The sequence below is a fragment of the Eurytemora carolleeae genome, unplaced genomic scaffold, assembly GCF_000591075.1.
Source record: "Eurytemora carolleeae unplaced genomic scaffold, Eaff_2.0 scaffold56, whole genome shotgun sequence".
NCBI lineage: Eukaryota > Metazoa > Arthropoda > Copepoda > Calanoida > Temoridae > Eurytemora > Eurytemora carolleeae.
Genome location: NW_019396129.1, coordinates 205,167 through 221,789, shown reverse-complemented (window position 1 = coordinate 221,789; position 16,623 = coordinate 205,167). Strand labels below are relative to the sequence as shown.

Genomic DNA, 16,623 nt, shown 5'->3' with positions numbered 1-16,623 from the left:
ATTTTTAAGAACGATGGTAGAACTTAATGAACGACTAGTTAGGCTACAGTTAAATTACTGGTTTGGAAAATAAATGAACTAATACGGAACGTTAAGAGACTAGTCAGGAAAGTTAAGAGACTAGTCAGGAACGTTAAGAGACTAGTCAGGAAAGTTAAGAGACTAGTCAGGAACGTTAAGAGATTATAGTCAGGAACGTTAAGATACTAGTCAGGAAAGTTAAGAAACTAGTCAGGAAAGCTAAGAGATTAGTCAGGAACATTAAGAGACTAGTCAGAAAGTTAAGAGACTAGTCAGGAAAGTTAAGAGACTAGTCAGGAACGTTAAGAGACTAGTCAGGAAAGTTAAGAGACTAGTCAGGAACGTTAAGAGATTATAGTCAGGAACGTTAAGATACTAGTCAGGAAAGTTAAGAAACTAGTCAGGAAAGCTAAGAGATTAGTCAGGAACATTAAGAGACTAGTCAGAAAGTTAAGAGACTAGTCAGGAAAGTTAAGAGACTATAGTCAGGAAAGTTAAGAGACTAGTCAGGAACGTTAAGAGACTATAGTCAGGAAAGTTAAGAGACTATAGTCAGGAAAGTTAAGAAACTATAGTCAGGAAAGTTAAGAGTCTAGTCAGGATCGTTAAGAGACTAGTCAGGAAAGTTAAGAGACTAGTCAGGAAAGTTAAGAGACTATAGTCAGGAACGTTAAGAGACTATAGTCAGGAAAGTTAAGAGACTAGTCAGGAACGTTAAGAGGCTAGTCAGGAAAGTTAAGAGACTAGTCAGGAAAGTTAAGAGACTAGTCAAGAACGTTAAGAGACTAGTCAGGAAAGTTAAGAGACTACTGTTCCTTTGATTCTTGATCCTAGATCTGAGAAGTTGGAAGAGTGGAATAATGGGAACAATTTCCATTTCCGATATTTAGATTTAGGGCTTTCTTCTTATTAAATGCGCTCAGAGAAATCATAAAAAATTAGAAAGATATATTTAATATATATCATAACTTCGGAATCCCTTGACCGATTTGCCTCAAATTTTGACTGGAGAAACTTTCGTTTTATATTAAGGTTTGATAGGACGAGTTGGATGACCCGAAAAGTCATAATTTTTTTTAAATTGATGTCTATGAGGAAAACAATATTTTGTTTTTGTCAAAATATCATGTTGTTACACAAAGGCCAATATTTTATAACATGAATGTACAAGTCATGTTGCATAATGGTAGGCAGTATGTTTATCTGTAGGCCCGGAAAGAAGTTTAAGACGTAATATTTTTGAGCCGCGTCCCCTCTCTGCTCTGGCTCCCGCTGGTCAAGTATGGATAGTCGGTGTTAAACACTCGTACAGCTCACATCTACCAAGATAACTGCTGTTTGAATATATATATATAAAGGTAAATCTTTTAATTCTATTTTAAACAAGAATAGAGTTTAGATTCTAAAATGGTTGGTTCCTGTGCTCAGCTTGTCTTCTTGGTGACAACACTTTGAAGAACCTGTTTAACACTTCTCTGTCAGCAGAGAAATCTACAGAATGTACTGATAGATAGCTAGATAGATAGATAGATAGATAGATAGATAGATAGATAGATAGAAAGTAAATGGATAGATAGAAAGATGTCTATCGGTCTTAAACTTAAATCACTCTCTCTATAGGGATCCAATATAAGAATTAAAAATGACTCATGACATTGTAGTTAGCCATATTTTTATCGTGTTACAAACCTAGAAAATACAGTATCAAGGCAAAACTCTGTGCTACTAATTGCTAAATTCGACAAAAAATTGCCAGATAAACTGCTTGTTTTTTAAAGTAAACACTCCCTTTAATTGGAAATTTTCAAGTGATCTGATAAAAGGTATTAAATTAGACTTCTTGTTGCATTTAGATTAAATCTGTGGGCCTGAAGAATAATCTATATTGATTATTCATAACATACATTTTGAATAATTTTTCTTCACATTGTGCCGCAACTTCTTTTCTGCAAAAACCTCGATATTTTTAATTAAAAGATTTTATTTGGTTGGGTTGGGAAGGGGGGGGGGGTTGTGGGGTGTGGAACGAGTTATTTAAGTTTTTAAGGCGTAACATCAAATTTCTAATAGGGAGGGGGGTATTCATAGTCGCCCCCCTCCCAACTTGCCCCCTTCTATTCCCCTGTATGAGAGTCCTAGTTTATATTGAACCGGTAGTAAACTATCAGTCAAGTCCCCGCAATACAACAGTGTAAATATGATTATTGTTTACTGAAGAGATTACACTTGTTTTAGAAGGTAGTAATCTTATAATAGAAGAATTGTTAAACGATAAGTTATATATTTAAATATTTTCATTCGATTCGGCACTATTTCAAAGCCTTAGACCAAAGAATCTCCAGTTAGGAGAAAAATAGAATACAAAAAAATTGAGTCTTTGCCACAAACCCTACTTTTATTAATCTTTATTTTTTTGCAACCCGATGACAAAAAAATTTAAGTTTGATGCATCAAAACTGGACACTGTGACAGAATTAAGTAAACGCGGTTGTTAAAAATTCTATTTTTCCACCAATTAAAAATGAACAAAATTCAACAAATTTTCCTCATTTTTTTCTGAAAAAGTTTTTTTGGACTTTTGAAAGAAAACCAATTTTTTTTCTACCGCTGAAAAATTTAAGTTAAAAAAAGTTGGATTCGTAATTCGTTATTTTGACTGAAAGTCATTGTCCTAGCCTTTCCTAGACTTAATCCAACACAGTTGAGTGATTCTATTTGTCTGATATTAGATCTTGAAATAACAAGGAAGAAATATGAAACCAGATCAACACATTTTATTCGACTTTGAATCATTTTCTAGGTTTGACTCATAGTATTTTATTACAGGGACTGTATAGTATTCAGTTTATGGGACCATCCGTTTATAGAGGGGAATGTACGATTCTCAGCGGTAACCTATACATCTTCGTTTGATTAAAGCTTATTTGCCTATATGAAAGTTGATTATTTCAAATTGATATTTCGCTGTAATGTTGGCTGAAGGGTATATGCTGCGGAAACAAGGAAGGCAATTGTAAGATTAAAGGGAGTGACCGGCTATGTAAGGTAGTTGAACTGAGTATGCAGTGTTGTGGAAAACTTCTTTCGGATTCATTTGACACATATTAAACTTTTTATAGATCTGTAAATCCTGAGTTTGAGCGCAAATTCGACGTTCAAAACTCCTCCTTTGGGGATGGTTACGTTTTCAGAACTAGTTTCAGAAAAATAAAGTAAAAATTATACAGTAATCTAATTAGATGGTTAGGAACATATTTCTCAAAAGAAATTTGTCAATAAATCAATGCTAAAATCGATTATTTCGTTTTCATTATTATATTGAATTTCTAATTTTCTTTGAATTGATTCGCAGATTTCTTCAAATTCTTCAAATGTCGTCTTTTAAATAATAATTCTAGAAAACCTGCGGAAAATCTTTGTGAATAATGAGAAACTAGAATAATGAGAAAATAGAAACTAATAATTAAACAAGATTACTTATTTTCGATGGTAAGATTAATTTTTATTTTCTCAACATGTTCCTTTACATGACGTCTGTAGTTTATTGTAGAACTTTTTTACATTTTATGTCGTCATTTTTAATAATTATAAAAGAAACTAATTCTTAAAACGTATCCACCCCCAAAGTAGGAGTTTTGAACGTTTAAAGTCCCTTTAAATTAAGGTTTTCTTGTTATTCTTATCTCTTGAATTGTAAATGATATTCTGAAAATACTGCTGACATTGTTTATTCATCAAACAATAAGAAACATAAATTCAAAATATCGTAAATATTAATCATCAATGGAGTGAAGTAGTTAAATAACTGATATTCTGTTATACGCTGGTTCAACACTAGTGGTTTAATTTTATCTACTTAGTTCAACTACTTAGTCCGAAATTTAAAAATATATTTTAAAAATATCAAATTTACTGTTAAAATATTCTTATCTCTATTATAGTTTTAAACATAACTTTCCTGCGTCATATGTAAAACTGAAAGCCAAGCCTTAAGTCCTCTTCCCCCCCCCCCCCCCCCCCCCCCCCGATCAATATTTCATCACAGTAATAGAACCGAGTTTTGTCAGAAAAAAAATTTCTAATCCTTTCTTTGCAATTTTAAATTCTATTAGATCAAATAATCTAAGTTTAAAATATCAATGGATTACAACTTCAAGTTCGAAAGATATTAAAAGTAGACAATTTTAGTTTTTTTGTTTTAGAAACTAAACTGTTAGGGGAAATAAACGAATAAACGCGCTAATGAACGAATGGCCATTTTGGTCCCCATGTCCCTGTTTGATCTTCAAATTATATACGAGGTCCCCATATGGCACGTGGACATTGGGACCGTCCACATTTCACTTGTTTTGGTCCTACTTTGAACGTGTAAAACTATATGAATTTCTATTTCGGTAAAAACACACGGTTTTTTTAGCGGCATTTTACAATGCTTTACTTTCCCCATAGCCTTGCAACCAAATATAGTTGACCAAACTCTGAATTCTGTTAGATCAAATATAGTTGACCAAACTCTGAATTCTGTTAGATCAAATAATCTAAGTTTGAAATATTTAAGGATTGAAAAATGAAACGTTTAGAATTGAGTAGTTGTTTTCTCACGGACATTTTGAATTTTGTACTTTTACTGAAGTGTTTGAAAAAGGGCTGAAATTAAAAAGTTTATGGAGAATTTTTGAAAAGATAGAAGATAGAAAATTTAGATTTTTTAGTTTAACTCCATCCCCCTCCCTCGGACCCCTGATATTCTAAAAACAGTTTGAACATGAAATTGTTTCAATACAAATGATGTATACTAGAAACTACTCGTTTAGCAGATCAGTATTACATTTAGCTATAATTGAGGAGATTTAAGCTTAAACAGATTTGACAAGATTTAAACTTGAAATTTAAATTCAGAACAATAGATTTGCAAACATCTGAACAAGTAGATTAGCGAATATAGATATAGATTCTTAAAGGAACTGTAGACGTAATTTCAATTTATAGAGATCCGATTGAAATTTTGTCAACAGTAGTTTCTTTTATCTTTTAAAGGAGATTAAAAACTGAGACTGAATTATACTTTTAGAATTTTTGTTCTTTCTGCATGTAATGTAATGCATTTTTTGCTAAAATATAAATCAAAATTTAATAAAAAATTTAGTTAGTATAGCACAAGAAGGACAACAAACTACGCAAAATTTTTAATCAATTAAAAGATTTTGACAAAGCATATAAAACAGAAAATAATATGCAAGATTTTTTAAAATTCTAAGACTCCTAAATGCGATAAAAGTGTAAAATTACAACAATCATTAAGTTTATATTAAGTTTTTGAAATACTTAAATAACGTTTCTGCGTTATCATTTCTAAAAATATATTTTGTTATTCTTAAAAACCTTTTTTTTCGTACAAAGAAGCATAATGATTTTAAAATTTTTCAGGCTGAGAAAATCTATCAAAATGTGTGTTCCTGCAAATCACAGAAGGTATGTTTTTAAAAAAATTTTGTACATTTGTTATGAAAATGAATGATACCAAAAATAAAACTTTGTCATTATTGATAGAAATAATTGATATTAGTAGTAAAAAAAGACCTTTTTAAGTTTTAGTTTTTAAGGTTTAATGATTTTTTTTCCAGCCGATTCAGGCTTTAAAATTTTTTTTTTAAATAATAAAATGATTATCAGTCCTTTTTCCGAGTCCAAAAATTTTAATCATATATGTTTGACTTTCAACGGGTTTGATATTTCTCTGCTAAAATGCATCTTTGTTTCTTGTTTTACTGTTTGAAAATGTAATTTAAATGTCACCGTATATTGATACAGAAAAAAAGAATTTCTATTTTAATTATTTTCTAATCTGAATATCATATCATACATCAAAAGAGAAAAAAAACTTTTGAAAAGGAAAAAGCAGTTATTAAAAAAAATCGACATTTTCCTCTCAGCTTTGTTGTAAATCTTAAAAATATTTTCATATGTAACTTAGCGTTCATATTTATTGCGTAAGTATCTATACAGTCAAAACATAAAATAATGTTTATGTAAAGAATTCCACAGTTCTTCGTAGAACTCGACATTTCAATATGAGGGCATTTATTGCTTCCAGCTGTATTCCGTACTGTGTACTGTGTATATACAACATAACACAAACATTGATTTATATATCAGACAATTTTCATACATTCACAAAGATTTAAAAACAAAACATAAAAGATTTATTTTTGTCTCGATTCACAAACGAACCCTTTTAATCTTTATTAATGATCATGATGAAGATATTATCAATTTCTTTGTAAAATTGAGAACCTGTCACCGTGGGTCCCATTTCTGCTTGACAAGTTGTGAATTTTCAGAAAAGTAAAAAAGATTGTTTATTAGTCTATTTAAAGGATTAACCCTCATAGTTATCATTTTAATTGGAAAGGAGTGAATTTTGTTCGCCTGTACAGTTCAATCTGAAATAATGTCTCTAAAATGTGTAATAAATTTTAAATGATTTAAACATGCAACATGTGTTTGGTGGGGATCATCTTTTTAAAAGAATCAATTAGCCCCATCTTCTTCAGATGAGAGAGGGGGGAATTGAATGGAAAGTTGTGAGAAAGGATATGAAGGTGTGAGAAAGAATGAGAAAGGATAAGAAAAAGAAGACGAAGAGAGACAGAATGCGAAAGGATAAAAAGAAGAAGAAGAAAGACAGAATGAGAAAGGATAAGAAGAAGAAGAAGAAGAAGAAGAGAGACAGAATGCGAAAGGATAAGAAGAAGAAGAAGAAGAGAGACATAATGGGAAAGGATAAGAAGAAGAAGAAGAAGAGAGACATAATGGGAAAGGAGAAGAAGAAGAAGAAGAAGAAGAAGAAGAAGAAGAAGAAGAGAGACTGAATGCGAAAGAATAAGAAGTAGAAGAAGAAAGACAGAATGCGAAAGAATAAGAAGTAGAAGAAGAAAGACAGAATGCGAAAGGATAAGAAGAAGAAGAAGAGAGGCAGAATGCGAAAGGATAAGAAAAGTGAGAAAAAATGAGATAGAATGAGAAGAAGTGAACAAATTTACAGCGGAACATATAGAACGACAGAGAATGATAGAGGATGATAGAGAATGATAGAGGATGACAGAGAATGACAGAGAATGACAAAGTATGACAAAGAATGACAAAGAATGACAATGATAAAAATGGAGAAATCGAATGAGAAAGGATTCGAAGTAATGAAGAAGAACGCAGAAGGATGAGGATAAACGGAAAAAGGATCAAGAAGAAAGGAGAAAAAATAGGGAGAACGAAAACAGATGAAGAAGAATGTATAAGGGTGTTGAAGAAATAAGAGAAGAAGGATGAGGACGAACGTAGAAGGATTAGGAAGAATGTAGAAAGATGAGGAAGTATGTATAGAAGGATGTGGAAGAACGTAGAAGGTTTAGGAAGTATGTAGAAGGATTATGAAGAACACAGAAGGATGAGGCAGTATGTAGAAGGATGAGGAAGTATGTAGAAGGATGAGGAAGAACGTAGAAGGGTGAGGATGTATGTATTAAGGATGAGGAAGTATGTAGAATTATGAATAAGAGCGTAGACGAAGGAAGAAGAACAAAGAGAGAAGAAAGATGAGGAAGAACGTAGAAGGGCGAGGAAGAAAGAAGAGAAGAAGGATGAGGAAGAACGTAGAAGGACAAGGAAGAAAGAAGAGAAGAAGGATGAGGAAGAACGGAGAAGGATGAGGAAGAATGGAGAAGGGAAAAGAAAACTAAAAAAGAGAAGGAAACTCTCCAAATAACCTACTCAGTAATATGCGCACTTAAGTTTTATCTCCGAAACTCTGTGTATTGCCACAAAACCATATGATAAAATGTACATATATCTAGTATGTAGCATATTTGTATAGGACCGGGCTTGGCTTGGCTTACACTCTGAACACTCTCCCAAATTATAGATTCATTGCTTGAGGGCAAAAACTGCACAGGGGTCTCATTGCCAGCTTGAAAATGCAGTTTCTCGGCTCTAAATCCAGTTTTGTATATACGGTGTCCCAAGAAAGGACAGTCCAGAAAAGTATCGAATAATATTCGCATTAGGAATTTACTTCTTCATTATCTTCCAATTTTTGCCAAAAAAAAACGCGCAATTTTTTCATATTCCTAGCTCATCATTTAGCAAACCACTTTGTGTAAATAAAGTTATAAGGATTCATTCCAAGGGGGATGATAGATCTCTACCTGTGTGCTCAGTTAGCTTTACAGTACACTTACAACTGTTTACTAGTAATTATATACTATAGGTTAGGCCAGAATCTCATTATAATAAACAAATATGCAGTACGCTCTCTGTATAGTTCCCGGCCTATACAATTAATATAGGATTTGTGTACATCATCACTCTATACACTATAACCTCGTTGGTTCATCCATACAGGGTTATCAACAAAGACTGAGAATTCAAAGACGACTAGTGTAGGGAATTAACTCAGTCTTCAATTCTTTCAATCATTTTGCCCATGCAGTTTTTTGCTGGTTTTTTACTTTTCCAAAATATTTAATACAATACTTACAGGGCGCTTCGCGCCCATCTTTAATTTCAATTGTGAACATTTTTCTCTTTGTATATATTGTAAAACAAAAATGATCGGTCATGGCAAAGATTTGATTAAATCTCTGTCAAGCATATGTCATGAGTCACTGAAATAGAATTTGTGGGAGCAAATTATCATTTTTGATTACATGTTGTGCGGCAGTTAATGGCTTAGCGAGGTTTCATCGTTGGTTCGGATTTCAGGACCAATCCATCTAATTCTCTGAACTACTGTAAAGGTCATAGTTTCTTTATCAGATTTGGTATTGATAACAAAATTGGTATAAACCAGATCAACGAAACTAATATACAAGTTTTTCTTTAATTCTGTAAATTATGGTTCTGGTACAGCAAAGGTTAAATCATAATGGATTACATTTATTAAACGATTAAGGTTGTCCACGCATATATGGACGTTTGGTATATAGCAAGCAAAAGAAAAATTAATCTCTAATTATTAAATGCTCAAAATGGCCTCCAATTTCCATTCTCTTTGGTACACAACCAGATTCTGGAGCGGAAATTTCCTGCAACTTTGACATGGGCGAGAGTGAGAGCGACAGGGGTTTTAACGCTGCGCACTTATTTGTTGACCGATCTGACTTTAATTTTCAGAGAATTTTCTCTATGACCAGGCCTAGTTCGTGTTAAAATTTCAGAAAGATCAAAGAAAGATCAAAGCATTATGTCTTGTCTGCCTCTCCAGAAGACATGATTTTTGGTGAAAATATGAAATTGCAGATTTACATGTATTCATTTCTTGGATTTTCTTTACGGATTATAGAACGTCCATTGGTAAGCTACCCAGAACTTTTTGTAAATTAAAAGGATTGTTCAAAAGGATTATAAAAGCTTTAAAAAAATTACAGAATTGAAAAACACCCTTATACAGTATCGTAAAGTAAAAGAATCAATTTTATGAGTCCTTTTAAAGATTTTTGAATAGTAAATAAAACAAATGTAGGAACAAATATCTAACATATAAAACTACAATATTGAGGTACAATTCATCGCGTGATGATTTCTCCCATCCAAAGACTCCAGGACTACCAGTGATGAAGAATAATTAGCTGCATCTTAGAGTGTGGACAAGATGCTGAACACATGTTAACTAAGAACAGATGACTAAAAATTAAATGAATATGTTTAGTGTGATAAAAAAAATCCCATTATTTTTACATCTCCCACTAATATCTCCCGTAATTATCTATTTATAAAAACGCTAATATTCTATTCTCTATGTGTATATCTCGGTTAGAGTAAGAATAGTGCTGAATTTGCAGTTTAGTTCTCCGTTAATATTTCCTGCATATATTGATAAAATAAGAACTAGGGGTTGGAAACAACCTTCTCTCCCAGTTTTAGTCTATACCCAGAGACAGCCTGGCCTCGTAACTGTACACAGTAGACTCATCACACTAGGGTTGGTTAGGGTTGGACGGTTTTATTTCTCCGGGTATTCTCTATCATGGGGTAATATGGTATGTACTTTCTTCATTCTCTATTCAATTCTCCTTGATGTAGTGTATACATACAATATATTCAATTAGAAAACATACACTTGGAACGTTTCCTAATGTAAATAAAAGAATCATCGCCAGTAAATGTTAATTTAATTAATCATATGTCTGTCTAGGGACTGAAAACCGACCGGCGTGATACTGCCAACCTATTGGTTGAACCAACCTTCAGCAAACCATCCTATTGGTTGCAGATACAGTTCCTAGCAGCTGACAAATATTAGAATAAACAGTGAAAGCTAAAAATTAAAGTTAAAAAACAATATTAAAATCTAGTGAAAAGCGGAGTAAGTTCCAGAAGGAGAACAGGTTTACTATGAACTATTCTGGTGGTAAAAGGGCGCAAAGCGTACCTACAGGACTTGGATCGGAAAAGGTAAGTGTTCAATAAATTTTTTTTTTCAATATTACTATGCTTGGTTTTCTTTGCTTTCAACAGTATTTGTTCAACTATATGTGAATACTGATTAGTATTTGTGAGTGGTAGGACGCAGTAAACTGAAGTCATGATGTGGACGCGCGGAAAGGGCAAAACTTTGTAGATAAAAAACTAAATTTTTCGATTTTAATCTTTTTAACGTTATGCTTTAAACTTAAATAATCAATAATCCATATTTTGCTATGAATTCTGAACATTTTTAATAACTTCTAAAACACATACGTAGCTCATTTCAGATTACCTCGATCAATTTAAAGGGAGTGTTCACGAAAAATGAAATGGGGTATAGGTTTACGGCAAAAAAAAGCGCTTTTGATCGCTACTAATCTTACTTCTATCTGTTGCGTCTATAAGGAGAAAATTGTTAAAAATGACTCACACCGAAGAAAGCAGCGTCCATACAATTTCGAAAAGATGCAACGTTCAACTCGGATCGTACACAAATCAATTTAATTCCAAACAAATCATTCATATATTGCAAACGGTAGTCATCGATTATTTTTCGACGCATTCGTATATAGTTAATATTTCATAATATTTTTAATTTTGTTTTTTTAAAAAATAATTTTCGCTGGCGATGGATTTTCGAACATTCCTGAAAAATATAAAAATGTCGTATTCATTATCAAAAATCCTCGAAACAGGAATAAATGTTTTTAAAAGTAACTCTCAGATCATGAACGTTGCATCTTTCTAAAAGCGCTTATTTTTCGCCGCAAGCCTATACCCCCTTTCATTTTTCGCGAACACTCCCTTTAATCGAATTGATTTTCACTAAACAGTAAAAAAATTGTTAACCAAAATAAAAATACATCCAGCTGCAGTTTTATTTTAGAAGCTTTATTGTAGAAAACCTTATAAGTAAAAGAAAAATTGCCTTTTCTAAATCAGCCAACTATTTTTTATATTTGTCTTTTCAACATCTTTTATGCAATAATTTATGCTTTAACACCGGTAATATGTAAGAATATATGTAAATATATACAATGTCAACAATAGACAATGTCAATCAAAATAGATATATATTCATTTAAAGAAGTGATACATTTTTGAGAACAAATCTAAATTACTTAAAACAATTTAAGAAGTAGAAAAAATCTTCGTATTTTAGAAAGAATGTGCACTGTAAAGAAAATGAAAAAGAATTTAAATTCCAAATATTTAAATGTTTCAAGGTTTTCCCTATAATTCCCCCTGTACAAAAATCTTAAATAAAACTATTCGAATCTTACAATTAAAAAAGTCAGGACGTACACAATGTTGAACGGGGGGGGGNGGAAATAAGGGAAAATATCATGAACTATTTCAAATAATATTTATACAATATATTCTAGGACGAGGTGTACGACAAAGATTTTGACAAGCTCTTCAAGCAAGAAAGGTAAGCATGCATTATTGCTGTAAAGGGATTGTTCATGAAATTAACAACGAGGATTAGGATAAATATTTCTGTAAAGATACACATAAATCTCGGACAGACTGCAGTCTGGAATAAACAAGGGACAATTGATTCATAGAGTGGCATGTCCGATTCACAATCTTTCACCTTTAAACTTTATCTGAACAATATGGGAAAAATATCTCAGACAAGATTTAACAGGGATAAATATACCTCAGATAAGATTTAAAGGGATAAATATACCTCAGATAAGATTTAAAGGAAAAAATATAACTCAGAAAAGATTTAAAGGGATACACATACCTCAGATAAGATTTAAAGGAATAAATATACCTTAAATAAGATTTAAAGAGATAAATATACCTTAGACAAGATTTAAAGGGATAAATACACCTCAGACAAGATTTAAAGGGATAAATATACCTCAAACAAGATTTAAAGGGATAAATATACCTTAGACAAGTTTTAAAGAGATAAATATATCTTAGATAAGATTTAAAGGGATAAATATACCTTAAACAAGATTTAATGGGATACATATACCTTAGACAAGATTTAAAGGGATAAATATACCTTAGACAAGATTTAAAAGGGATAAATATACCTTAGACAAGTTTTAAAGGGATAAATTTACCTTAGACAAGATTTAAAGGGAAAAACTTACCTTAGACAAGATTTAAAGGGTTCCGTTTGTACAAATTGAGAGTCACTTGAAATTACATCGACAGTCCCTTTAAAACCAAGTTGTCTGGTTTATTATAGAATATTTTTATTAAAACATTGTTTTGAAATAATACTGATCTAATCTCATTTAACAATTGATGAAAATTCTCTCCAGATTTAAAATCCTATTTTACGAAATATTAATTAAATGTTTAAAATGTTTAATCCATTTTTGTTTGTTAAGATTTGACCCGGCTACTCTCAACCCAGAAGGACAAGGAAATGTTGATGCCGGAAGAAATTATTACAGGTTACTTTCTATATATACATATCTAATGCAGCTTTAAAAATTGATAATTTTTTTACAACATTTTTCAATTCTCAAATCCTTGATGAACTTCAGTTCAACCGTTTTAACGTTCAATAGATGCACGCAAATGATTAATTCTAAACTCTTATTTTATAACCCTTAAAGTGTAAATGTTTAATATTTCAAACTTAGATTATTTGATCTAACATAAGTCGTAGGTCTACGACGTTGGGTTCCAAAGGTATAGGGATTATAAAGTAAGAGTTTGTGGCAAAGACTCAATTCCTTTATTTAGTATTTTTTTCATTTTATATGAAGTTTGCTAAGTCGTATTCAAAATGTTCTAATATTGTTTTTGTTTTTAGGAGTGCAAGTACAGATGGAGGTATGCAGGGTGAGGATGAGGAAGGGGATGAGGGTCTAGCTGAGTCTCCTGTGAAAGGTGATTAATTCTTAAATGTTTTGAAACAAAGAAAATTGAGTCTTTGCAACAAAATCAAATTTTCTAATCCCGATATCTTTGCAACTTGATGTTGTAAACCTTTGAAATTGCTAACTTTTGTTATTGTATCTAACAAAAGTCATAGGTTTGAGATTGCTTACGTCTAGGATGTTGGGTTGCAAAGATAATGGGATTAGAAAATCATGCTTTGTATCTATGTCCATGACCCATTAGTGCTTTTTAAAAAAAGATATATAGTGGAGCAAATTTATTTCTTTATTATGAAAAAGTAATTAAATGTTCTTTCATGTTTTTTTAAGGCCATCTTTTAATTGACTTGTAAAATTCAAGAATTTAATTGAACTCACTAAAATATACAAAATGTTAAACGAATGTTTGCAATTGCAGATGTTCAGATTGTTTTTTTTTTGCAGAAAATTTCCTTTCCTAAAGATATGAAGCAGATTGTTCAAAGAATTCTTGTATTTGCAAGGTTTGAAATAATTCTGCTCTTCTGAATATTGTTGAATTGCACATTCCTTGTTTTTTGTTTGTTTCTATCAACAGTTAACGTTTGTCAATTTTGATTTTCTGTTTTGGTTTTTTAATGTTTTACAAATAGATAATATTTTTTTTTTGCACATTTTCGCTTTATTTTGCACGGCTTTATTTTTTATTTTGGTTCAGCCCCAACTAGAGATGCTGTATTAAAGAGGGCATCTATCGATGGAGCGTTCTTTCCTGTAAAAGGTATGCTACGGTTTAGCAGTATAATAGTACAACATTGGTACAATGTTTTAAAAGTACAACAGTTTAACAGTACATGCCATGGTTTAATAGTACAACGGGTTAACAGTACAAAAGTACACCAATGGTTATTCAACGGTTTTATATTACAACGGTAAAACAGTTACAATACAAAGGTTCAATAGTACGACGATTTAACAGTACAACGATACAACAATAGTACAAAGGTTCACTAGTAAACGGTTTGCAGTAGTACAATAATAAACAGTACACAAGTATAAGTTTTTATTACAAATAGTGAGACAAGTGATATTTAGACTTTATATATGTTCAGTTGTCGCCTTTTTTTTAAGGATCTATTGTTACGCATTATTGAAGATTTTTACGTATAAAGAGGTGCTTATAATTTCAATTAAAAGAATTAGTTTAAGCTCTGTTTGGTTGAATGGTTTGGTTATATAATCAAACATTCAGTATTCTTAGTCAGTTTACCTCCACACTGTAGTTAGACTTTGTTTTCTGATCTATAGTTTTTCTACATTGGTCGGTGTTTATATCAATACAATGAAGACGACTTTTCTATTTACAAGTAAACTTTAAAAGAATATGTTCATCAGTTTTTCTGTTTGTTTCCAAGTGTATCCAAGTGTATCCAAGTGTATCCAAGCTGTGTGAAAGCTTGGTAGGAATCCAAATTTAAATAGAAATCGTCTTCATTGTATTGATATACACCACGACCACTTATCTTTAATATTTTTAATTTTATTTGAATTTCAATATTTTAATATTCTTAAAATACTGGAATATAATGGATTCGACTGAAATATTTAAAAATCTGTATTTTATTTTCTAGAATTAATTAATATGAGATTTAAACATCGATGTAAGAGTATTCTAGAAGATGAAAATGTTGCGGGTTCAGGTCTTGTTGGGATAATAGTTTCTAACCGTGGTTCTTTATTCCAGGGTTCCTATTCCACGGTTCCTATTCCAGGGTTCCTATTACATGGTTCCTATTCCACGGTTCCTATTCCAGGGTTTCTATTCCAGGGTTCCTATTCCACGGTTCCTATTCCAGGGTTCCTATTCCACGGTTCCTATTCCACGGTTCCTATTCCAGGATTCCTATTCCACGGTTCCTATTCCAAAGTTCCTATTCCACGGTTCCTATTCCAGGGTTCCTATTCCACGGTTCCTATTCCAGGGTTGCTATTCCACGGTTGCTATTCCAGGGTTCCTATTCCACGGCTCCTATTCTACGGTTCCTATTCCAGAGTTTCTAATTCAGTGTTCTACATTTGATTTTTTATTCCATGGTTCCTAATTCATTGTTCTAAGTTTGGTTCCCTAATTTTGGGTTTATAATTCAGTGTTCTAAGCTTGGCCACCTAATTCTGGGTTCCTAATTCAGTGTTTTAAGATTGGTTTCCTATTACTGGGTTCCTAATCTAGTGTTCTAATTTAAGCTTTGTTTCCTAATAATGGGTTCCTAATTCAGCGTTCTAAACTTGGTTTCCTAATCCCGGGTTTCTAATTCAGTGTTTTAAGATTAGTATCCTAATTCCGGGTTCCTAATCCAGTGTTCTAAGCTTTGATTCCTAATCATGGGTTTCTAATTCAGTGTTCTAAACTTGGCTTCCTAGTCCGGAGTTCCTAATTCAGCGTTTAAATCTTGCTTCCTTATTCCCTTGTTCTTAATTCAGTTTTCTACATTTGGTTTCCTAATCCCATGTTAAAATCCGGTGTTTAATTATGTTTTTCATTATCTTTGTAATTTTAGGACACGACTCTGAGTTCCCACAAAACAAATCTATTATCAAGAAAAATTTGAAAAAGGTATATTTTCTTTACTTTCTGATCTATGTTTTATCTATAGAACTAAAACTCAATTTTTAATTTGACGCATCCCAAAAAATCAGAGGTTTTAATTTCTATATCTCAGAAATCAACCTTATTATGAAATCAACTAATAAAATCGAGCAGACTGAGTTTTGTAGACGTTTACGACTAATTTTCGTGGCGAAGCAAATTTTTTTTTCAGGCTTTATTTTATAGAAGTAATTAGTAAAATCCTGAAATCCTAATAGATTTTTCCTTTCAAATTGTAGATAGATATTTTAGTTTTCAATAAATACTAACTCATCGTCTTTTGAATTCTGTTCTTTTCTATCATATTGGAAGATTTATATTTGGATGAGAAAATTTTCGTTTTCGTTGGATGAAACTTTTTGATTTTTTTGTTGAATATTTTTAAATTTTTACGTTTTTTGTTTGTAGGGAGAAATTGGCAAGAAGCGTCATCGTAAGCCGAGTGAGTCTGCTCAGCAGCTCCCTGTAATCCGAGGAGTCGAGGTCGAGGAGGATCCAGACGAGGCTGAGGATGGAGGACAAGGTCAATATTTTTAAGCATTGAACTTTTTCAAACAAATATCAAAAACAAACATTTTCGCCATTTTCTATTGCTGTTTGATTACAAAATAACGAAAAAATTATGATTTTATTTCCAAACAGATGGTTATAATTGTTGAA

The 16,623-nt window shown here is 31.8% G+C and overlaps 1 protein-coding gene across 1 annotated transcript in view; it reads left to right on the top strand.

Moving 5' to 3' along the window:
• The first annotated feature begins 1,283 nt into the window (after positions 1–1,283).
• LOC111695811 (band 3 anion exchange protein) overlaps positions 1,284–16,623 on the top strand; it is a 55,735-nt gene continuing 40,395 nt past the window's right edge. The window contains exons 1-9 of the mRNA XM_023465252.1: positions 1,284–1,379; positions 5,449–5,493; positions 10,211–10,470; positions 11,868–11,914; positions 12,840–12,905; positions 13,271–13,347; positions 14,035–14,097; positions 15,875–15,930; positions 16,372–16,486. Coding sequence (XP_023321020.1) covers positions 10,411–10,470; positions 11,868–11,914; positions 12,840–12,905; positions 13,271–13,347; positions 14,035–14,097; positions 15,875–15,930; positions 16,372–16,486 — 484 coding nt within the window. The 5' untranslated portion in view covers positions 1,284–1,379; positions 5,449–5,493; positions 10,211–10,410. The remainder of the gene's footprint in view (positions 1,380–5,448; positions 5,494–10,210; positions 10,471–11,867; positions 11,915–12,839; positions 12,906–13,270; positions 13,348–14,034; positions 14,098–15,874; positions 15,931–16,371; positions 16,487–16,623) is intronic.